This window comes from Rattus rattus, chromosome 1 (assembly GCF_011064425.1).
Source record: "Rattus rattus isolate New Zealand chromosome 1, Rrattus_CSIRO_v1, whole genome shotgun sequence".
NCBI lineage: Eukaryota > Metazoa > Chordata > Mammalia > Rodentia > Muridae > Rattus > Rattus rattus.
In genome coordinates, this window is record NC_046154.1 from 23,031,428 (window position 1) to 23,054,334 (window position 22,907).

Sequence of the window (22,907 nt, forward strand, 5' to 3'; positions counted from 1 at the left end):
TCCTCCCCTGCTTCTCAGACAAGTCCGAAAACCAGAGCCAGAGGGCATGAACTCATGTCATGCTATGTCTGCCCTTCTCCAAACTACCAGAGGCCACTGTCTTCTCTGAGTCTCAGTTTCCCTAACTGGAAAACCAAGACAATAGCATACAGGAGTGTTTAGCTACAGGGCTCAGGGCAGTGTGTTCTGCTCATAGGACATTAAGTCCTCAGTCCAGGATCAGGACCTAGATCACTGTCTGCAAAGGAATTTATGCAAGCGTCAGCACCACTGGGGAAATTACCAGAAGTGCAAATTCCCAGGCTGCGCTGGCTGAGTCAGGAGCTCTCCCTAGAGATGGCCCATGCCTCAGCACACACTTAGCACACACTCTTGGAGATTCTAAGGAAGCCCGTTATCTGAGAGTGGAGGATGAGTTAGCTCATGGTTCTGTTGACAGCCCTACGACACAGGGACAGTCAGCATGTGGGGACAACGGGTCTGTCATCCTCACTGGATCCTAACCTCTGACTTCAAGATAATTTGATTTTCTCTTTTGGGGTGCACGTGTGTGTGTGTGTGTGTGTGTGTGTGTGTGTGCGCGCGTGTGCACGCACACTGTCTGTTCCTGTGAGGATATGATCATGTGTGCATATGATTGGTGTCCTCAGGAGCCAGAGGCATTAGATTCAAAGTTACAGGAAGCTGTTAGCTGTCCAAAATCAGTGCTGGAAACGAAACCCAGAATCAAGTATTCTTAATCACTGAACCATTTCTCCAGGCCTTTATTTTATTATCAGTCTATCTATCTATCTATCTATCATCTATCTATCTATCTATCCATACCCACCTATATCATCTATCTATCTATCTATCTATCTATCTATCTATCTATCATCTACCTACCTATCATCATCTATCTATCTATCTATCTATCTATCTACCTATCTATCATCTATCTATCTATCTACCTATCTCTCTATCATCTATCTATCTATCTATCTATCTATCTATCTATCTATCTATCTATCTACCTATCTATCTATTATCTATCTATCTATCTATCTATCTATCTATCTATCTATCTATCTATCTATCTGGGAGAACAGGGTCTTATGTTGCTACTAATGACCTTTATCTATGTAGACCAGCTGACTTCAAACTCCTGATTCTCCTGCCTGTACCTCTCAAGGGCTAGGGTTACAGTTGTGTCCCATCGTACCTAGTTATGCACTGCTGGAGAGCAAACCCAGCTCTTGGGCAGGCTGGACAAGCACTGTACCAACGAAGCTACATCTCCAGCCCCTAATTAACCTGTGCACTAATTAGTGGCTGGGCATGTGGCTCAGTGGTAGAGCACTTGTCTGGCATGCTTGTGGTCCTGGGTTTGATGTGAATTAGTTAGTAACATTTATTAATTAATTAAAAGCTCATTCAACCATCACCACTAATTGTATGATATTTTCATTGCTCCCCATGGAAATCTGAACCTTCAAAATCACATCCCATTCCCCAGTTGTTAGCCATTACAGGTCTTTCCTTCTTTGCACTCGCCTGCTCTGGGCAATGGCCCCACTGGTTAAGAGTTTCTTTAAGTAATGCATGTGTGTGCCCCAACTTTGCCCTTTCCTGTCACTACTGCACTGGCTGTTCTGCTGGTGTTGTTGTGTGTTTGTTGTTTTTGCATCGCCGTGTAAACAGTAGAGTCGGTTTGCGACGTCTGCAGTAATGTACTCGCATCTTGACTGGGACTGCATTGAATCTGTAGTTAGAAAAGACTGATATCCTTTAAAAATTATAGCTGTTTTAATTTAATGTGTGTTTGCGCGCATGAATGTCTGTGCACCGCGTGTGTGCAGTGTTCATGCAGGCCAGAAGGGGGCGACAGATCCCCTGGCGCTGAAGTTACAGGTGCAAGCCATCTGACTGGACTGGTGGAAGCCAAAGGTTCCTTTCTTTGGGGTGCACCTGACCACCGAGCCATCTCTCAAGCTCCCTCTTTAGTTAAAAAAACCCCCAAAACCCTAAACAAACAAAAACTTAAAAACCCAGGCAAGCAAAGAAAACTGAGGTTGTTTTTAAAGATGGAATCTGCTGTGTCTGAGGGTCAGCTCCAGTGCGTGTCTGTAGGGTGCTTGTCTAGTGTGGGTGGAGTCCTGGGTTTGGTCTCCAGCACTGCAAGTGGCGGCACTGATGGTGACTCTTGCCACTCTAGCTCAGCATGGCCTCACCTTGACCAAAGGCATCAGTCATGACCCTGTTTCCAAGTCAGGACGCATTCCGAGGTTCTTAGGACACAGTGACACAGCGCAGTGTGCAAGACAGCACTGAAGGCACAAGGAGGTGGACGGTTCAGCTGGCACCTCATAGACACAGGCACATACGTGTATACATGCGTGTACATGAGTACACACATGCACACTAATGGGCAAACACATATGTGCCTCCATGCACACAGGCACACAGACATATGTGCATACACACATGCCTGCATACTCGTGCACACTTCCCCACACATGCACACATGCATACACAACCAGAAAGACAAATTGTTTTCTACAGTGAAAGGGCTATAAACAGCCTATCTGCTCTGTCTGTCTGTCTGTCTGCCTGTCATCTATTTATTAGCTATCCATCCATCCATCCACTTACCTATCTATTGTCTATTTAATTATATTTCTCTATCTACTTATTTCTTTCTCTTTTCTCTCCTTTTCTTTTTTGAGACAGGGTTTCATGTAGCTCAGGCTGGCCTCGAACTCACTATAGCTGAAGATGATGACTTTGTTCTCCAGATCTTCCTGCTTCTGCCTCCCAGGTGCTGCACCCGCGCCTTGTCAGTGAGTGGGAGTGGGGGGTAGGAGATGTGGAGGGGGGTTGTGGATGGGAGCTGGGGTGGTACCAAGGCCTGGGGCGTGCTGAGAGAAATGCTCCTCTGTGGAGCCTCATCCCCAGCCTTGAGTTCCTCCCGCTTCTGCTTTTAAGAAAGGACATTTTTTTTCTCATTTCTACTTCCTCTTTCTTCTCTGATGATGGTTTTTATAGTAAAATTATGTCATGGAAGGCACAGCCCAGGAGAATGAGAATGGCCTTGTTTCCCCTCGGGGCTTGCGTTAACCCTCTCGAGGGACTCCCTTTTTGACTTTGAGGACTTGATCTATGGGAAGCGGAACTCACTATGTGGCCAGGCTGGCTACAGACTCATGGACATCCACCTGCCTCTGCCTTCCGAGTGCTGAGGGCTCGAGTCACTATGTCTGACGATTTATCTGGCTTTAAAACTACATTGATAAACGACGGACAACGTGAATGACTAGAAAGACGTTTGTTTCTAAGAGTATTAATACATTTAATAAAAGACAAAGGTTTAAGTGTGAGGAGAAACTCCAAATACTCACAGTGGTCACCTTCGGAGGGAGTGAAATTATCAGTTAAGGTTCCTTTTAGGAATCGACATCGCTCTGTTTTTTCCCTTCCACGATTAAGGGTTATTTAATGTCACTTTAGAAAGTACCACTTGGCAGGTGTGGTTCAAACCTGTAATCTCAGAATTTGGGAGGTGGAGGCAGGGGGATCAGGGATTCAGTGCCAGCCTGGGTTACATGAGATACTAACTAAAGATAAAAAAGGATTTCAAATGTAATTCATAAACATGGGAACTTGGGCTTTTCCTCTCATAACCTCCGCATCCTCAGTCTGCAGAGGGGAGCGTATGGTACGGCCGGATCAGACTGAGGTACATGAGGCTGTGATCAGAGGCCTATGACGAGGTAATTGAGATGGGGCTGAGGAAATCCCCAAAGAGCTAATTGAGCGGTAACCATGTCTACCCCTAAAACCCTGTTTCAATAGCTCCATAAACCCCATTCGCCCTGGCCAGGCTTGGTGGTGCATGCTTTTGATCCAAGCACTCTGGAGGCAGAGGCATGTGGACCTCTGTGAATTCGAGGCGAGCTTGGTCAACATAGCAAGTTCCAACTCAACCAGGACGGCACAATGGGAGCATGTCCAAACTGGACGATGGTGAGGGCATGGAGTCCTTCTCATGACATTGGTGAGAGAGGTGTCTTTTGACGTTGTCTAGCTTTTTTTGTGTCTCAACTCGCGGTTTCTACCTGTGCTCAGACCAATGTGAGACCTGCTAGCAAGTTTCTCTCTGTGGCTCTCACTCTCTTGGCTTCCCAGGGTCCCATGACTAAGGCCAGCTCCCCTTCACCACCATCCTCTTCAGCTCCACTGAAGCGGACCCCCAATACCTTTACACACCAGTCTCTCCGAGGAAGGAGACCATCCTCTCTGTCCTGTGATCTACTCATTTCGCCATCTTGTCTGAGGGGGTGAGACCCCGCCTCCTCCAAGCCCTCGCTCCTGCTGTCCTGTCTGTCTGTCTGTCTTGAGACTTTGTTTTGCTGTGGCTTGCTCATCTGCTGGCAGGACTCGGGGAGTGACAGAATAAGTTGAGGCCAAAGCTGTGAGGATACTGACCTCCCTGTCCCCAGGGGAAGAGCAGGGTTATGTGGTCAATGGCAGCCACTCGTTAGAGCACCAAGGAGTCTTAGATTCCAGCACCAGGGCACAGCAAGGAAGGGGCATTGACAGCATTGGGACCGCCCACTCCTTTACAGCCCCAGCCGGCTCAGGCAGGCACTCTGGTAGATATAAATATATAAAACAAACAGCCCACTCTTAGTTGCAAACTAAAAATAGGAAGCTTGGAATCCGACTTCCCAGACGCTCCTGGCCTGGACCACACAGGTGTAGCAGCGGATATTGGGGGGACATGGGCCCTCACCCTGCACTCTGCAAGGGTCCCATGGGCAGGAGTTGAGGGAGGTCTGGGCCTCTGCCAGTGAGGGCTCTTACACTCATTTCATTTATGACCCCGGGCTGAACGGAGCTGAACGGAGCCACTGAAGTGCTCCGTGCTGGGGTGTGGTGTGCAGGGGAGAACTGTTTCTTCCTGAGGCCATGCTAGGGGTCTGGCTGTTTGTGGGAGTGCAGTCTGGGGCAGGGAGGGGTGCTGGTTGAGAAGGGAGGCAGGTCTGGGTCTGTGTCAGGTCCCTTATGTCTCATAGCATCAGCTCCTCCAGATTTCTCTTCCCTTGGCTCCAGCAGGACATGAACTTCTCGGGACAAGAGTCAAAGGCTTTGTCACAGGGGCCTTTCTGGGAGCTGCTTCTCAGTCTGCCACTAAACCAGTCACAAATCATCAAGATAGTGGATTCCTTGATTCTCACATGAGACACTGAAGACCTCAAGGCTTTTAGGCTGGCACCACCCTCCCTGGGCGAGCAATTGATTACGGACCATGCAGGATCAAGCCTGAGGCTCCTGAAGCTTCCTCCCCTGGAGCTCAGATCTTTCCAGGTTCCTGTCTTCTGGTGGGGCCTGGGAGCTCAGGGTCTGTGTGTGACTGTGCTAACATCTGGTACATGTGACCAGGAGGGTGGCTGTGCAGGGCAGAGACAGGAAGCTGCTACCACCGGGGCCACTGCTGGGTGGGGAAACTGGGGCGGGGCAAGAGCGGCTCTCTTGAGACCGGGGAGTTCTTCCTAACAACAAAGCAGGGGGGTTTAAGATGAGGAGATTTGGTGGGGTAAGGGGACTGTTCCTTTCTCTCTGCTGCCTGGAAGCCAGTCCTTCCGCCACCCACAGGCCTCAGTGGCAACTGCATGGCTTCCCCCAGCTAGGACTCTGCCTCCAGCTAAAGGGAGACATCTCTTGGTCTGTTTCCTTTTGACAAGTGGGATGCAGGTGACAGGAGGTAAATAAAGTCAGGGGTTTTGCTCTTCAATTTTAGGGGCCACCTACATGTCCACCCTCAGATAAACCAAATAGAAGCATGTGGGTTGTGAGGACAGTTTCCGGTTCTAACCCAGGGAGAGGTCCTGCTGGGTGACCCACCTAGGGTGTACCCTCGGACAGGACATGCATCAGCTGTGGCTGGAATCCTGTGGCACTGCCGGGTAGGAAAGGGTCCAGGGAACTGGACTGGGAACATAGGAACTTCGTGTTGGGGGTTGATCTTAGGCTGATAACTACAACAGGACAAGATCTTGGAACGTTGAAGTAGGCACCACAGAGCTCTATGTATCTTAGGAAAATCTGTATGTCCCATCTGGTCAGGGACGCAGGCTAGGGGTGGGGCTCTGGGTGGAGGTAGATTATCAAGCTAGGTCCCCACACTATTATTCACAGCCTCACTGTTCAGGCTATGGACTCAGCTCAGCAATTCCCAGCTCCAGGGAGCCACGGAACCCATGACAGCTCCTTTGCTAGTCAGAACGAGCTCATCTCCAAACGACTGCTTCCCAGTCCCATCTTCTCTGCTGTTAGTATTCCAGCAAGCAGATCCCAGTGGGGGCGAGAGCTGCTGCTATCTCACAGGGGCTCCCAGAGGGATCCTTATCCCCAAACCCCCTCACTAGGGCTTCCCAGAGAGGACCCCACTGAGAACCTGTTGGCTGGCTGTTCCTTCAACCTGTCCCTCCCCAAATCTGCATCCAGGTGACAGATAGGACCATGCTTTTGCCTCTGTGTGATGGGCATAGCCAACTGAGGAAGAGAGGGTGAGTGTAATCTTGAAGGCCCATCTGATGTTCTGGGGTTCTAGCCCAGCCAGGGTCTCTCTAACTGCCTTGAAGAAGTTGGATGGTGGACTTCCCAGCATTGGGGTATCTCCCCCACACAGCCAGTCCAACCATATCCAGTCCCCCCATTTCCTGCCCAAGAGTAGGGCATCTCACCCTCCTTCATAACTCTAGAAGCCAGGCACCGGTCCTCCACAGATCTGTTATATTATTGTAACAAATACAGCTTTTCTCTTACAGTTAAATAGTACCCAAGATGGGCAGTTGGTCTGTACAAGCACGTTGTGCTAAAAACAACAAACAAACAAACACACAAGCAGCCTATAGTGCAAAGCAGGCCCTCCCCTGTCCCTCAGTTTGGAGACCACTTCAGGAAGACCTGCCCACAGCAGGCAGGATACCTTAAGGATCGGTACCCACCCACACACTTAGAGCAACATCGTATCAACCTTTCAGGTTCTTGTGCTTTCTTTCTTTGTAGCCAGTGCTTTTCAAGTAGCACTTTAAAGTAGCCTTGCAAATAGGAACCACTGGTTTTTAAACCCCTCTAGGCTGCCTGAGCCTACTGTAGGATCCACAACAGACTCGGCCTTCACTGTTAATCAGGGATGAGAAAGGAGTTGATGGGGGCAGGGCGACTTTTCTATCTCCACACACATTTTGGGTATCAGGAAGGGTAGTTGTCTGGGATGGCTTACACAGTGCTAGGTGCTGGGATCCTGAAAGTACCTTTCTTGGTGATTTGGGACAGTCTGCACCATGGACCAGTAGCGAAGCGAGTAGGAGGACAATGGGTCTTAGCTGCTTCCTGAGAAGAGGTGAGAAGGCCCCTCTGGGTGCAGGGAGCTAAAAGGTTATCCCAGCTACTTCCAAGAGATAGAATTTTCTTTTCCTCCAGTAAGAATGGGACAAGAGAAACTGCAACCAGAGGCATTTGCTCAGGATTGTGGGGACCCCCGGGACCCCCTGGCCTGCTAGAGTGCATTCGTGGCCGTCAGGCCCAGGCAATGGGGCAAGCCAAGCTCCTGCCAGAGACCCTCACTAAGGAGCCTTGTAAAGGACATTTCAATGGCCACAGAGTACGTGCCTCACTGAGTTTGAAAAAAAACCAGCCGTGGGCCAGCTCGGGTAACAACTTTTTAACCTATCCCACTCACCATCTCCCACAGATCTAAGCTGACATCTGACCTCTGCTTGGACACCGCTCTGCTGCTGCACACCTCGCCAGAGACTCCATATGGCCGCCTGGAGTGTCTGGTCCCCCTCTGAGAGGAATGTGTGGTGTGGAGGTGGCAGGATCCTAATGACATCACGCTAGCAAGGGGTTGGGCTTTCATACACAGGGACGGCCACCTGTCAGAGGTTTTAGATGCTTGAAGGAGTCACCTTTCTTTTTTTTTCAAGGTTGTTTGCTTCTAGGGTCAAACAAGTTGGGAGTGGGAGTATGACCTGGGAGGCCAGGCCCAGAGCAGCCTTGGCTGGACCTACTGAGCAGGGCTAACCACCCTATAGATCCCCAAGGTTTAAGACTTTCTGCCAGTAGGCAACTCAGGCTGGAGTGTGCTGGACAGTGTTGAGGCCATCCTTGTTTTTAGGGACCTGCCACTGGAGATGAGTCTGCTCTGGGGCCTGGTGTTTTCAGGTAAGCTAGACCTGATCAGGGGCTTCTTGCCTGGAGTTGTGGGGAAGTCAAGTTGGGGACACTTGTGTGTGTGAGTCGTGGCTCCTCCACGAGTCACACGAGAAACCATCTCAGGGGTTGGAGTTTCCAGTTGACAAGTATGGATGCAGAGAGAGGGTTGGTCCCCAGGGTGCAGGGTGAGAGGAAGTCCAGACATCTCTGAGCCTGAGTTTCTCTTGCCTCATGGGCTGGGGTAGCCTCCGATTCTGGAATTAATCCTGGGCATGGCTGAAGACCACAGAGGTGGGTTTGGGGTGCACAGGGAGAAAGGACATTGATTTGGGCGGCGCAGTGTCCTGTGGGAGGTCCCCACTTCCTCTGTTCAAAACTTGTGGCTGGACAGAGCTCTAGGAGCCATCGCCAGCTCTGGCCCCTGGGACCAAGCCAAAGTCTTTTTTTTTTCTTGTAGCCTCGGGCTGGAGGGGCAGATTCCACTGACCCGAGAGTCCCTAGGGTGCTCAGTAGGGCCGCCACACGGCCTCGTCCATGCGGCCCGGTGTGCTCAGGGCCGTGGGCGAGTTGCTGTGACTGCCGTCGGCTTCCACGCCATCAGCCTGGCCCAGGCTGGGGTTCATGAGATTGCCTGCTGACACCGAAGCGCCGCTGGGGCAGGAGGTCAGCATGCGGGTGGGCGAGCGCTCGCCACCTCCCGCAGCTGCCATGGAGAACTGGTAGGAGCCGGAGGAGGTGCCATAGAAGAGGTGGTAGGGCGCAGGGTTGGCCTGGAAGGGCCCGCTCTGGCTCTGCGGGGCCCCGGGGTAGGGCGGAGGGAGGTAGGTGTGGTGGAAGCGGCTGCTGGCCGGCATGCCCGCCACGCTCAGGCCGCCCAGGCTGGTTCCCGATGGTGTGGCACTGTAGGGGAAGGCGGCAGACATGGCTCCCGGGTAGTGCATCCTTGGGTCCGGGAAGCGGCTCTCTGTGAGACTCTGCAGCGTAGGGAAGGAGCGATCAAACTGGCGGGGGTCCGAGAAGGGGTTCAGGTCTGAGGAGCCTAGGGACAGACAGCAAAGGGGTCAGGTGCATAGGCCAGGCCCACTGCGGGCTCTCTCGTACTGTGGGGTGGTGACCTTCCTGGGTATCTCTTCCTCGGGCTGGGCTGTGCAGGGCTGTGCCCTGTGCAGGGGACTCTCCCTGCAGTATGAGTGGAACTCTTGGCCAGAGCAGAGGGGACAGTCCTCCCTCCCTCCTGTGTGTCTTTCCCAGCCTGCTAGAACAGACACTAGACTGGGCTCCCACTTCCTTCTGAAGAGCTGGCAAGATCAAAGGTGTGAATAGAGTCCCTGTGCGTGCGTGTGCGTGTGCGTGTGCGTGTGTGTGTGTATGTAAGTTGGTTGGTAGGTTGAGGTCTTAGCTGAGGGGGGATCTGCTTGACCTCACCCCCACTTCCTGAGCCTATGTCCCTCAAGGCTGCCCTGCAGGCTGGTTCATGTTGGTCACACAACTACACTCATGACACCTTCATCTGTCTCTGTTGAAAAATACTAGCTGGAGGCAACTGGGGGTCCCAACCACACAGCAAAACCAGGGGTGTGGAATTCTCAGGGAACTCCAAGATAGGGGTTGCCAATCTACACACCTACTTTTGGGATCATGGGAATCCCAGCATTCACACGGGCTTTGGAAACAAACCTAAATTCATTGGTGGGGAAACAGGGACCCAAGCGAGGGAGAGGCATGAGGGTCACAGAGCACACTGTCCTGGGCCCCAGCACTGGCCCGATAGCTACAGCTGGATCTCACTGTGGCTTCTGGAGCCATTCGGTCACCCTGGGTTTGACTCTCACTCCCATGTGCCCCTTGTCAAGTCACTTAACCTCTCTGCACCAATTTCCTAAGGATCTAGATCACATTTAATAAACTTAAAATGTGGAGAACAGAGCCAGGCCCAGCAGCCTGTGGTGTTCCCTTTGTCTCACTGCCGCCGCTGCCACATCTCTTGCGCTGGGTCCCCACAAGTGGCTGCTTTGGGACCCTGAACATGAAACCCTGACCTGGGGCCCTCCTGGTACCCTGGCACCAATGGCAGGGGATAGAGTGGTGGCCCAGAGCGTTGGCCTGTCAAACCTCAGCTCTTCTGTCTCCTTCATCACAGATGAAAGGCCAGGGGAGACCCTAGCCCTGGGCTAGCATGGTGGTTGCTACTCTGGGTGAGCCCTCTGGCCATGATCAAGATGTACCTGAGGAGTCAGAGCTCAGGCCTCCTGTCTCTGGGCTCTGCCCAGGGTGTCAGGTGCCCTCAGGTGTCTGGTATCCCTTGGGTCTCTGGGGTATGCATCAGTGCCTCTAGGCCTGGCTGCGGGTCACCATGAAGGGCTGCCGTTGCCTCCAGGTGAGGAGAACAAACAAGGGGCAGGCCATTGGAGCTTTCTGAAATAAAACCTGGGGACTCCTTGGCTGGTCAGTGTGTCTTGGGGCCTGGGAGGGAGAGGTGCCTGATACCCATCTCCTGAGGAGAGAATGCTGCAAAGTGAGAGGATGTTCCATACTGATGTCTGCTGGCAGGGGACCCTGCTCTCAAAGCAGAGCAAACAAGACTTGTGATGGGACAGTGGGACTCCGGTCCTGCAGTGGAGCTGTTACTGCTCCCTCCTGCCTCTGTCCTCACCGCTCCAGCTTCTCCTCCAGAGTGATGGAGAACTACCTGCCCCAGGTGCCCCCTTGGACCCTCAGCAGCTTCCTCAGACTCCTGTGCCCACGCTCAGCCTCGCAACCCCAGGAAATCTGAGCTGCTGAGGCCACTGTCAAGCAGCCAAGCTAGCAGCTCAGGGAAATGTTTATTTTCTCCAAATTGCCCCAACTGCTGCCTACAGCTGAATGAGCCCTTTGAGCTGTGAGAAGCCCCCATTGTGGGTGTCTGCAGAAGGGGGTGGGTACCCAGCCTTGGCATTGCCCGCAGTGTCCAAAGCTAGGGGTCAAGGCTGTTAACAGGCACTGAGGGAAGTGGTGGGGCATCCTGAGGGGAATCCCACCAGGAGAGAGGGCCAGAGAATGTGACTCTTCACTCATGAGCCTGCCAAAGCCGCTCTGTGATAGAAGCCTCTTCACTTTGTGGATGACAAAACACAGGCTCAGAGAAGTTAGGCGACCTGCCTAAGATCACACAGCTAGCATAAGGCAGAACTCGAAATGATCAGGTTGACAAGATGGCCAAGGATATGTTTCTTCCCTAGGGTATCTAGGACTCTCTCCTAAACACCAAAGGGCCAGTTGGAGCCACCGCGGGGCTGAAGAATCCTATCTCCGGATTCAGTAAGAGAAGGCATGCTGTCCAGGCCATATTAGTTAGGTGAGGCCCAGGGCTGTGGGGAGGCTGATTCTGGCTCCTGGGAGCGCACAGTCCAAAGACCAGGCTCTCTCACTTGACAGAGCAAACATGCATTCTTCTCTCCTGAGAACCGATGGACAGGAAGCACTCTTGAGCACTGATGGCCTCTGGGGGGTCCCGGGCTAGACCCCATTCCTTTTAGGCCAGTCTATGTAGATGCTGGCCTGTGGCGGGGTGAGGTAAAGGCAAGCTCCTGGAGTTAGGTATGAGGTAGACGCAGAGCAGTTTTCTAAAGGGCCCAGGGCTCAAAAGCCAAATCTCCAACTCAAAGGTCCCTGGGTTCAGGCACACTGAGGGATGGCGCTATGCCCCTGACACTGTGTCACGCACAGAGCATGAGAATAATAATATTCTCAGCAATGCCTTCTCCCCTGCCCCCATGGAATGACTGGTGCGGAGAAGGGCAGAAGGTAGGGCACAGAGATACCAGCAAATAGCCCAATCTGACCCTAATGTTTAGGCCCCTCAGGCCTCTAGATGTCCCCACCAGGGAGACACTGGACTCAGCCACCAGAAGGCCCTGGTCCTCTTCAGCTTCAATTCAATCAGGGCCACAGTGGCCCTGAGCCAGCACTGGTGATCTGAAGGGACAGGTACCACACGGGGCAGCAGCTAGCCCTCTGGCCTCTGTGGTTTGGCATCTGCCCCTGACTGGCCCGAGCCAGCTGCATTTAGCCTCCTGTCTCTGGCTTCTCACAGAAGCATGATGCCAGCCACGGGGCTGGCGAGGCACCTGCCCCATGTGGGCCAACGGCACACTTGCAGCCCAGCTGCCTCATCTGAGCAACCCGGGCAGAACCCGACCTCAGTGCTCTCTGTTCCTGTGACTCTGCATGGAGAGACTGAGTTAGGCATCCTTTATCATAATTCCCGGTGTGACTAGCACCCAGCCCTGGGAAGAGATAGCCTCACCCCATTTTTCCTCATGCACTGTGAGAAAGCCGAGGTAGCAGGGCTGTGTGTAGAGTGGGGACACAGTTGCCACGGCTCTATGGACACCGCAGGATTACCCTCATGTCCCTGTGGACCAATGAACTTCAGAGGGAGGGATGGCCACATCTGTTCACACTCATCCCAGGGTCAGGCACCGTGCATGAGTCAGGGAACATTTGCTGAGGGAGTGGGCAAAGGCTTGGTACAGAGAAGCCCTCAGGAGACCTGGGAGTGTAGACTGCAGACTGCCCCAGCTGTCCACCAATAAACATTGGGGGAGCCATCTTCCCCAGGGAGTTGGCCTGGATCCTAGATCCTTATCCACCCCCTGCCTGTTCCCTGCGGGTCTCTGCTCCTCCGTACCTTGGATTGGGGTCTGGGCCTGGCTGCTGAAGTGGCTCGTGGTGCTGAGAGAGCCACGGGGGCTGGGTGTGCTTGGTGTTACACGCATGCGCAGGTCTCCGAAGCGGTCGGGGAAGGCTTTGGTCTGGTCCTCTATCTTCTGCCGGTGCCCTGTGAAGCATGGGGAGTCCATCAGTCACTACAATGCCTTGCCCTGCTGGGAAGTTCTTTCTGGAGTCTATCTTAGGTCTCTGTGGAACTCTCTGATTTTCTGAACAGAACTGAGATCGGGCTGTCTGATCTCTCCTCAGAATGGTCATGCTTAACATCACACCCGGGGCTCTGACTGAATGAGCACGCCGTGATGTTCAGCTCTGATTTACCTAAACCTCCTCAACATGGTCTGACAGGTAAGAGTACCTAGGCAACAGGCCTAGCAGAATGGTTCAGGTGGGCACGTTGCCAAGGAGTCAGAAGCCGCCAGAGGTGATACCACCCTTTACCCCTCAGCACCCTACACTCCTTGCACCCCCATATTTCATGCATCACTGTGAGGTCATGAGGCTGTGGACCGATGGTCACCTGGCCCTGACCAACCTAGCCACCCTCCGGCTTGTCTCCCCTTGGGGCCTCGGGGAGGGTAGAGGGGTGTGTGGGCTTCTGGTTCCTGCGAGGGCACAGTGTACCTGGTGGAGTGTCACATTTAAGAGACCGCCAGCCCTCACCACCACGCTCTGCACAGCCACAGTTTGGGACAGCATCCCAGGCGGGCTGTGCACCTGCTGAGGCCTGAGGGACACCTGGAGTGTCACTGAGTGCCACAGGCACTCCCAGTCACCTGTCTCTCATTTCTCAAACAACACACCAGGTTTATAAAACAAAAATGAGCCCTGGCCACCGAGGCCCCTCGTCAGCGAGGGCCCATAACCAGTAGCTCTCACGGTTCTCTTCCCAGCCTCTCTTTGGGTTCATGTGAATGGAAACCACAGAGGAAGATGGCACTCATGGAACTTTCTAAACAGGGTGTCTGATTGTGTCACTTTCTCCTGGAGTGACACTCCTGGAAGCTCAGTGTCCAGGCCTCTGAGGTGAGAACAAGGACCAGCCTCTCAGAAATGCCCTCACTGCCACCCTGACTCATGAGGGTGACACAAAGAGCAACATTACTGGATGTCCCCCGAGCCTGCTTGTCACAGCCCCTACAGGTGTAGCTGCCTTTCATTCCTGTCCTCAATAGTCAGCGATTCTGAGTGTCCCCTTTTCGGTCCACCCAAGCTCAAACCTCCTGTTTGGCATCTCTGCCCAATTCCCAAACACTAGCCCCTTCTGCCTCAAGGCTTTCTCTGTGACAACAGGGACTGTGGCTCAGAGACATGTAGAGGCTTGTCTGAGGTCACACAGCATGTCAAGAATGGCAGGGAAAGTGTAAGAGGGTGTTTGGTGTGATAAGTTTGCCCGAGTCTTTGGGTCCGGGGTGACGTGGATTCCTCTCAGATGGACAGAAAGGTGGGCGGTACAACCGAGTCTTTCCCTGTTCTTCCTGAGGATGAATAAATGGCCCCAGGGCTGGAAATACAGGACTTGATCACTGACCACAGACCGCTGGGATGAGGGACCCTGAGGAAGCCATGGAAAGAGCCTAATTCATGACTTTGAAAAAGGGGCCTCATGGTTCTGGGACCTATGGACCTCAGAGCTCCCATACCTGCCTGTCACAGGTCCAGATGGGCACAGGACAGCCTCAGAAACCGAGCAGGGGGTCCTGAAAGGCACAGTTGCAGGTGGCCAATAGCGGGGGAACACTGCTGTCCTTTCATGAGGTACCAGCCAAGTCCAGCGGTCTGCTTGGCAGCAGCTGTCACCACCCCAAGACTCTAGGAAATGATGGGGAAGGTGTGGCCTGAGGGGACCTGGGGCTGGCTGCAGACTCTAAGTCCTGCCCCACCCCACCCCCAAGTCTGTGATGAGACAGGCAAGATGGCTGGGGACTGGGCAGAAGGAGGGGCTTGTGGCTCACTGAGGATGCCTGGCTGGTGTCATGATGATGTCATGTTGTGTCATGGCATGTCTCTGGTTCAGTAGAAGTGGCGGAGCCCAGCTCTGAGGCTACTAGAGATGTGAGGGGTGATGAATTCCAGGACATCTCAACAGGCAGGAAGCCCACCAGATAGACGGAGGCTGAGGGCTGACCAAAAGGCAGCTTAGTGCAAGGAGTTGGGTGTCTCAGTCAACCACACGCTCTAAGGCAGCCAATGAGGCTACAGGAATGCTGGCGTGTGAAACCTCAGGCCTGCTGTCACTGATGAGCGAAGTCCCCTGGTTCTGAGTCACAGTACACTGTGTTTGCAGCTGTTCCTTTGGCCATCAGGAGAGCAGAGCAGGCTTGGGGTGAGAGTGTGCTCAAGGATGGGCCCCAACAGGTGTGATCTGGAGCTCATTTACTTCACTCGGGTCTACCCTGAGCTACAGTGGCATCCCTAAGACACTGACCACAGGAAGTGTTCCTCCAGGCCCAGGGTTCCTTCTGTACTCTCTCTCCTAGGAGTTCCCACTGGTCAGAGCTGACCCTGAGCCTTCACAGCCAGTGGGGACACCCCCCCCAGTGGCTTACCCAGTGCTCCCCCATGGTGAAGGGCCGACTCCCTGGGAGAGAGGATACCACAGGATTGCTTCCTGGGGCTGTGCAGTACTGAAGCCATTGCTGGGGAGAGGCAGAGGGGAGTCTGCTGACCCCACATGGCCAGGGCGCCAGAGAGTCTCAGAGCCACGAGGCTGAGGCTCTCATGCTGGGAGCAGAACTGAACGGAAGTGCCTGACCTGTGCCCCGGGAGGAGGTGGGCCACAGAAAACGCCTTTCATTCCTTTTCCCACCGCAAAAGAGCGTGGAGCTGTCTGGCTCCCTCAACCACTTGGGTCTCGCCCTTTGGTGCTTCATACTCCAGTGGTCGTCCTCCCACCACCCCCACAACCTGCTCACTTATGTCCCCTGCCTTGGAGAGTTACTGACTTAAAACCACAAGAAGTTAGCATTGGTCATCCGGGGCTCCAGTCCCTAGTGGAAAACTCCTTTACAACCTCTGTCCTCAGTGTGGGACAGCCTCGGCCAGAAAGGCTCCTGGCCTTTGGACCCACCCCGAGAGCCCTGTGAACCTCCCTGAATGCAGTAGGAAACAGAGGAAATTGGAATCTGCTGGGCACAGTGAGCTCTGTCCATAGCAGGCAGGAGGCACACCCCTGCTGACCCTCATGGCCTTCCCATGAGGGAGGACCAACACATTCCCATTGTACAGGTGGGAACACTGAGCCTGGGAAGAGCCACTGATGGCTGATGGCTTTATATGAGACAACTGGGCAAGGCTCTCCCCAGAGCCCATCTCAGGAAGGGTCCTGTGAGGCTCAAGGCATGAGTGCCACAGTGTTGGGGCCCAGCCCAGAGTGCTCTCTGCACTCAGAGGAAAAGGATTGGGTGTCTTAGTTACTTTTTATTGCTCCGATAAAACACTGGGAGCAAAAGTAACTTGGGAGGAAAAGAGTTGTTACTCCCAGGTCACATGACTCTGTCACTGAGGAGCAGGCCAGTCAGTAGGCTCCTCCATGGCCTCTGCTCTTCAGCTCCTGCCTGCAGGTTCCTGCCCTGACTTCCCTCAGTGATGGAGTGTGACCTGAGAGCTCCAAGACAAGCCCTTTCCTCCCCAGGTTGCTTGTGGTCATGGTGTTTTATCAAAGCAAGAGGAACCCTAACTAGGATACAGGGTCTCAGTGGACGCCTGAAGGGTTCTGCCTTGCTTTGAAACTCAGGGTTGAGTCCCAACCACACGACTACTTCAGCCCACCTTGCTTTCCTCTGAGCCTTGCCTCAGTTTCCCTATCTGTCAAGGGGTTGCCATCCTAATCCCCGCCCTGCCCCCAGGGGTAGATGATCTGGTAAAATAGAGTCCTCATGGGGAGAGGGATGTCTGGGGAATGGCCCTTGACCTGTAGGACTTTGTTTGAACTGCTTCAAGCAGGGAGTCTCTGATCACAGTGAGTGTCTGGGTCCCTGGCCACAGGAGGGCAGATCCCAGCCAGCTCACTCCAGGGCCAGTGACCCCAGGCCCATTGCAGACAGCCATCATTCAGTGGTAGCTCTGGGAGAGTTGTGGATTCCCACTGGGCTTCCCCTGTTCCTTCTATAAAATGGGGACACTTAGAGCCTCCCCTTCACCGTAAGGGTGGAGTCAGGTTTAAGAGGTACACAGCCAGGTGGGACCTACCTTCATGGGAGGTGTCAACCCTGCTCTGACCCACCTCCCACTCCTGGGTCAACAGCTCCCATTGAGCAGAGCTAAGCCATTAGTGGACCCTACAGACAGGTGACAAACACCGAAGGCTCTAGACTGGAGATTTCCCAGGGATACAGAAGTAGTCTAGTTGGGGTTCCCTATGGCTCCCAACCAGGCTAACATTGGTTTCTCCACCTGCCAGAGCCCTGGTGTCTCCTGAGCCAAGCATCTGCCAGGGTTAGTCCCTGCCGGCAGCAGGTGGGGCAGGCGGCTGGAATCACAGTGCCTGGCGGACCACACATGTGACTTTAAGGCCACCACCCTTTGAAAGGCTCCCTTTCCCCTCCCAGCACCCCCACGCCCACCCGAAGTCTCAGAGATGGAAAGGTCTCGAGGTGAGGCTAAAACCTGGAGCGAGTGCCTCCAATCGAGGAGAGCTGGGCTCCGGCTGGCAGGGGGCCAGTTCCAAGTCTGGCCTCAAAGAGGCAGGAGGTAGGATGCAGAGGGTGGGGGGAAGTCCGGTAGGGCCCTGAGAACAAGGTGAGTCCCAGCCATCGGCTTCTGGGCTGGTCCGGAGCTTCCAGCAGCCTCCCTACAGCCTGCAACCCACACACAGCAGCCACTGTGCGCCTGCCGCCGCCCGCCGCTCGAGCTTGCTCTGCGGCCTGTGGGGAGATTTACACCGGACTCGGATCAGCCGCTCCGATGGCAGGCGGGTGCCGGGCCTGGGGTGGTCTGCTGTGAATTGGCCCCCTGTGAGCAGATGAAAACCAGTGGTGGCTGGGCAGGGAAGCTGGCTGGCAGAGGGCCAGTGGCAGGGAGGTAGCAGGCTCCCGCCCAGGGCCGCAACTGGGGCTTCCAGGCCTGGGCCTGATTAGGGGAGCTGGGAGGTCTGAGGTTAACCCTTTCCCTTCTACAGGGAGGGTTCTTTCGAATCTGCCAGGACTTACTTGGGTGCTCCCAGGCTCTGGGGGACGGAGTGACCAGGAGTGGCCGTCTCTCTGGGCCCAAGCATCCTGCTCTCAGCTTGCCCACACCTGGAGTCCAGGATGACACCACCCTTCAGTTGTCTCCAAGGTCCAGGTATGGCACTGGGCCATTTTGCCTGCCCATACCAGGTCTCAAGAGGCCACACAACTATTGGACTACTTCCTTTAGGACTGAACCTCAACCAGGAAGTCCTCCCATCCTGCCCACTTTGCCTACTATGGCTTCCTCTCAGCTTTGCTGAAGGGAACACGTGATGTACTTAGCTCACTCCTGACCTATTTAAGGAATATCAACTACATGCTCCTGCGGGCATCCTCAGGGCCAGGAGCAAGAGGCAGACATGCAAAAGAGAACACTGGTGTGGTGGAACATGCAGACTAGCACAGAGGCATAACTCTGGTGTGGGAGCAGCTGTGCGAAGGCCCTGAGGCAGGACTGTTCCTGGCAGAAGCTAGCAGCTGGAGTGGGGACGAGGGTGCAAAAGAGGAAGAGGTCACCACCAGATTTGGCAGGGTCACGAACACTTTAAAACCCGTTTCCCCCTTCCTCCTGTGGAATGTGAGGCCCAGGAGAGTGAGAACCAGCAGGTGGCAGGTATAGCTTGTGCCTGGGAAACTATTTGTGGAAATTGCATATGTGCATATTTAGAAGAGAAGCTTCCAGGCTGTATCCTCAGCCTCCAGAAAGGCATGGAAGCTGGATCCCACACTTTTGGTAGCAGCACCTGCTGAGCCTGGAGGATGGGGTTAGTTGTTCCCCTGCTGCCAGTGTGGCCAGCTCCCACCCCACCTCCCATCCCAGTGCTGGATCCTGCTCAGCCGCCTGCCCTGCATCTGAACCAGTCCCCAGTGACTGGGAGGAATCCATCAGAGACAGAGGCCACACAGGCAGGAAGCCACTGAGCCAGCCTCAGCCCCAGCTGGCCACCCGGCTGCAGGCTGGGCACACTCTGCAGGGAACTAGAGGGGACCTACCTGGCCACAGAAGCCACAGCTGGGCCTCAGGGATGCAGGACTGCCATTCAGGCTCAGGACCAGCCCTACCCACCCACAGAGGCTCTGACCTCGCAGGGGTTGGCAAGTAGAGTGAGGGGAAACTGCAGAAACCTGAGAGCCAGGAGGCTGGTCAGGTCTCTAAGGGGTGTGACACTTCCTATAGGATAGTGATAAGTCAGGAACCTTATGATCTCCCTAAGTCCCAGACCACACCCTCGGCTTGTACCTCTGGGAGACCCGCTGGAACCTGGAGCTGCTAAGGTAACCTCAGGCAGTGGCTCTACACCCCCCAGGGTATGGGATGTGACTGAGGGTCAGTTCATGGAAACACTGCATGAGGCTGTGGACACAGGGTTCCTCAATGCTGCCGCTGTGTGTGTAGGGTCTTCCCCTTTATATAGGGAAACTGAGTCCAACAAAAAGGAATGCTAAGCATGTTGGATCTAGAGAACAGAAACTGGAGACCTGATTTCTGGGCCAGGTAGGTCATAGGCAGAAGTTAGCATATCCCAAGGATGGGATAACCTGGAGTAATCGGGAGAATAGCCCCTCTCCTCTGCTCTGTTCAAAAAAAAAAAAAAAAAAAAAAAAAAAGCTATTAAGAAAGCCCAGAGAGGGATACAAAGTGTCTTAAGTCACACAGCAATCTCAGCCTCTGACCCTACCCACCTTTTCTTCCTGTTTTGTCCCCTCTCCCAGCCAGCTTATTCCTTAAAGGGCCCTCTAAGGTATGATGGGTTGGGGAACCAAGAGAAGTGGTCAGAGGACTCACCAGTGGCTCCCTGGGCAGGCTGACCCACATCCTCACCCACAAGCCTCAGGAAGCACAGGGCTAACAGGTGTACACAGGATACCCTTGGAACCTGCAGGCACTGCCTGGCCACTTGGAACCTCTCTATCCTGTCCCCTCCCCACCCTCTGACTCCCAGACCCACTGTGGGCCAGGATCAAGTCCGATCAACCTCCTTCACAGAGAAGGCATTCAGTGCCCGTCTCCTATGGTTGCTGAGGTCCTGGCTGAGGCTACTGCCTTCAGTCACCTCCATAAGTTGCTTTGTACAATGTATCCATTGCCTCTGCATAGCAGCAGCCTAGGTAATTGCTTGTGCAAACCCATTTTTCAGACAAGAAACATGAGGCTGAAAGGGACCAGCCCAAGACCCGCAGTTCAGGGGATGGGAGACGGTGACCCTGAGGAAAAGTGACTTCCCCAAGTCCATTGTCCATCTCTGGACCCTTCCCAAGAGCTACCTGCTGGAACACTAGGCGAGGGCTAAAGCCTGACTCCCAGCTGGAATGCTCTCCCTAATGTAGCCCTGATGAGCCACACTCCTTTGAGTTTCCTGGGCACCAAGCAGAGGTCCCAGGTCCTGCCCTCCTGTCCCAATCCCTGGCAGCCTGAAGCAGGAGCACATCCCTACTGGCACAGATCAAAGTCCCCATAAGCACTGGGCCATCACCTCCCTGTGCAAATTCCGCCCCCTGCCGCAGACACGGATGGGCTCTGATGGACCCGGAATTGTGGTGTGCAGTTGATACTAGTTGATACTTAGTACACACCCACTGCATTCTGGATCTGCCTGGATCCTGTAGCCAGTGTGCCTGGGCTTTCAAGAACCAGGCCTTTCAGAAGTGGGTGTGGCTTCATGGCACTCTGGGTAGCTGTTTCCTTACAGAGGCAGAGGCAGCTGGGGTGCAGAGCAAAGTGGCCTAAGCCCCATCTCAAATGCTGCCCGTTACGGTGTCCTTCCTCTTTCCTGCTGTCCCTAGAGAGGCTGGGTCATCTTGGTCTCCTTGCTGACCCTGCAGAGCCTGGGGCTGAGCCCAGAGGGCTTAAGTTTAGCACAGAGATCCTTGGAGTTCTTGGAGGGGGACACAGAGCTACAGGTCCAGCCCCCTGGTGCCCTTCTCCCCTGGACCCTTTGCCCTGACTAGGGCTCAGTAACACTTACGTCGGGGTTCCCGGGGTCCATCCACAGTAACCTTGATGGCTCGGTGGTAGGTGGCCACTTGGGTAGGGTTGGTGAACACGGTGATTGTGAGCGTGAAGCTCTTCCCTGCAGAAATCAAGGCAGGAGTTGGATGAGTGAAAGGCTCATGCACAGTCCCCGGGCCTCCCTCTCTGCCACCAGACCCCAGCTTTAGTCCCTTCCGATCATGGAGAGAAGGCAGGGAGAGTATAGTTCAAGATGCTGGGCTTGGAATTCAAGGCTACAAAAGGTGTGGCCCTAGCTGTCCTACTACACAGGGCCCTCTTGACTTCCCCCCTCCATCCTAGGACTATATTTTTGCGATATTCTTTCTATTTAGGGACTCGTGATTTTGAGGTAAAGATCTCAGATGGGTGTGTGCTTTTCCCTGGGAGTACTCAGTGATCTTTATAGAAAAAAAAAATGAGAACACAAAACATATTTTAAAAGAAGAAGAAATCCCACCCCCAGTTCCACTGGCTGAGACGGACAACACCATTTGTCCTTTCTCTTCCACTCTTTGAGGCGGAACAGTTTTTACACGGTTGCTATGGTGATAACGTCCATAGCCTTTCTTCTTTCCTTTTGTTTGCTTTTTCGAGACAGGATCTCTCAATGTATCCCTGCCTGTCTGGGAACTCAATGTATAAACCAGGCTGCACTTGAACTCACAGAGATCCACCTGCCTCTGCCTCCCAAGTACTAGCACCTGTCTTGTTCGTTTGTTGATTAATTTTATTTATGTATAAGAGAATTTTGCCTGCTTGTATGTATGTGTGCCGTGTGTGTGATCCGGCACCCACAAAAGACCAGAACAGGACGTGAGATCCCCTGGAACTGTAGTTACAGGCTGCTGTGAGCCACTGTGTGTGTTGGGAATCAAACCCAGGTCCCCTGCAGGAGGAGCCAGCGCTCTAACCACTGAGCTGTCCCTCCAGCCCCCTGTCTTGTTTTCTTTCCTTGTGGCATTACAAGTTCTCCGGAAACTCCAATTTTTAATGGCTGCGAAGTATTCCCCTGACAGAAGTCTCAGCTTTGATTGGTCCACCCCCTTATGTCACCTTAAGTTCTTGCTGTTGTATGCAGCCGGAGCTGTGAGAGGGCCGACAGGGGAGTGGTAGACAGGATTGTTATTTCCAGAACCCTGTTCTATTTTTAGATAGACGTTTGGCTTCAATGTCTCCATTCAAAATTCCTCAGAGGGGGAAAAAATCTTTTAAACTAATACTTTTTTGGTTTTTTTTCTCTTTACCATTTAGAATATGACCTTCCGTGTGTCAAAATCTCTTGTCTACATCTCTTCTCCGTAGACTTCCTCCCAGTGAATTGCAAGAGGTGTTGAGGGAGTGTGTCAGAGACCCGGGATGAGTTTGTGGGGGGCCAATCTTGACTCTCTTGGGACACAGACCTCATCATGAGTGACGTGAGGCCACACACGTCACCCAAATGCCACTGGCTTCTGTCTATCACAACGGAAGATCTTCAATTTCTCTTGATTTTGTTTGCCTTTCTTGTATTAGTGAGACTGAAACTTTGTCTCCGGTCACTATCCATCACCAGAATCCATCACATATCACTACCTCCGTTCCTGAGACTTTCCCCTTGGGGCTTGAGGGCCTTTGACAACTGCTCCGACTGAAGCTTGTTCACAGCTATGGGCTGTGTGAGTGGCAGCTACCACAGTCTGATTTCTTTCTTTTTTTTTTTTTTTTTCTTTTCTTTTCTTTTTTTCAGAGCTGGGGACCGAACCCAGGGCCTTGCACTTGCTAGGCAAGCGCTCTACCACTGAGCTAAATCCCCAACCCCCACAGTCTGATTTCTAACCTCAGCCCTTTCTCAC

General features: G+C 53.5%; 1 protein-coding gene across 2 annotated transcripts in view; it reads right to left on the reverse strand.

Annotated features, from left to right (window-relative positions):
- Positions 1-6,754: 6,754 nt before the first annotated feature.
- The window catches only part of Runx3 (RUNX family transcription factor 3), a 57,682-nt gene continuing 41,529 nt past the window's right edge, over positions 6,755-22,907 (reverse strand). Inside the window, exons 4-6 of one of the 2 annotated variants that reach the window (XM_032896290.1) lie at positions 21,050-21,154; positions 12,872-13,021; positions 6,755-9,241 (exon numbers count right to left, since the gene is read on the reverse strand). In XM_032896290.1, coding sequence (XP_032752181.1) covers positions 8,709-9,241; positions 12,872-13,021; positions 21,050-21,154 — 788 coding nt within the window. In that variant the 3' untranslated portion in view covers positions 6,755-8,708. The remainder of the gene's footprint in view (positions 9,242-12,871; positions 13,022-21,049; positions 21,155-22,907) is intronic. The other variant, XM_032896298.1, reaches the window with a different exon arrangement.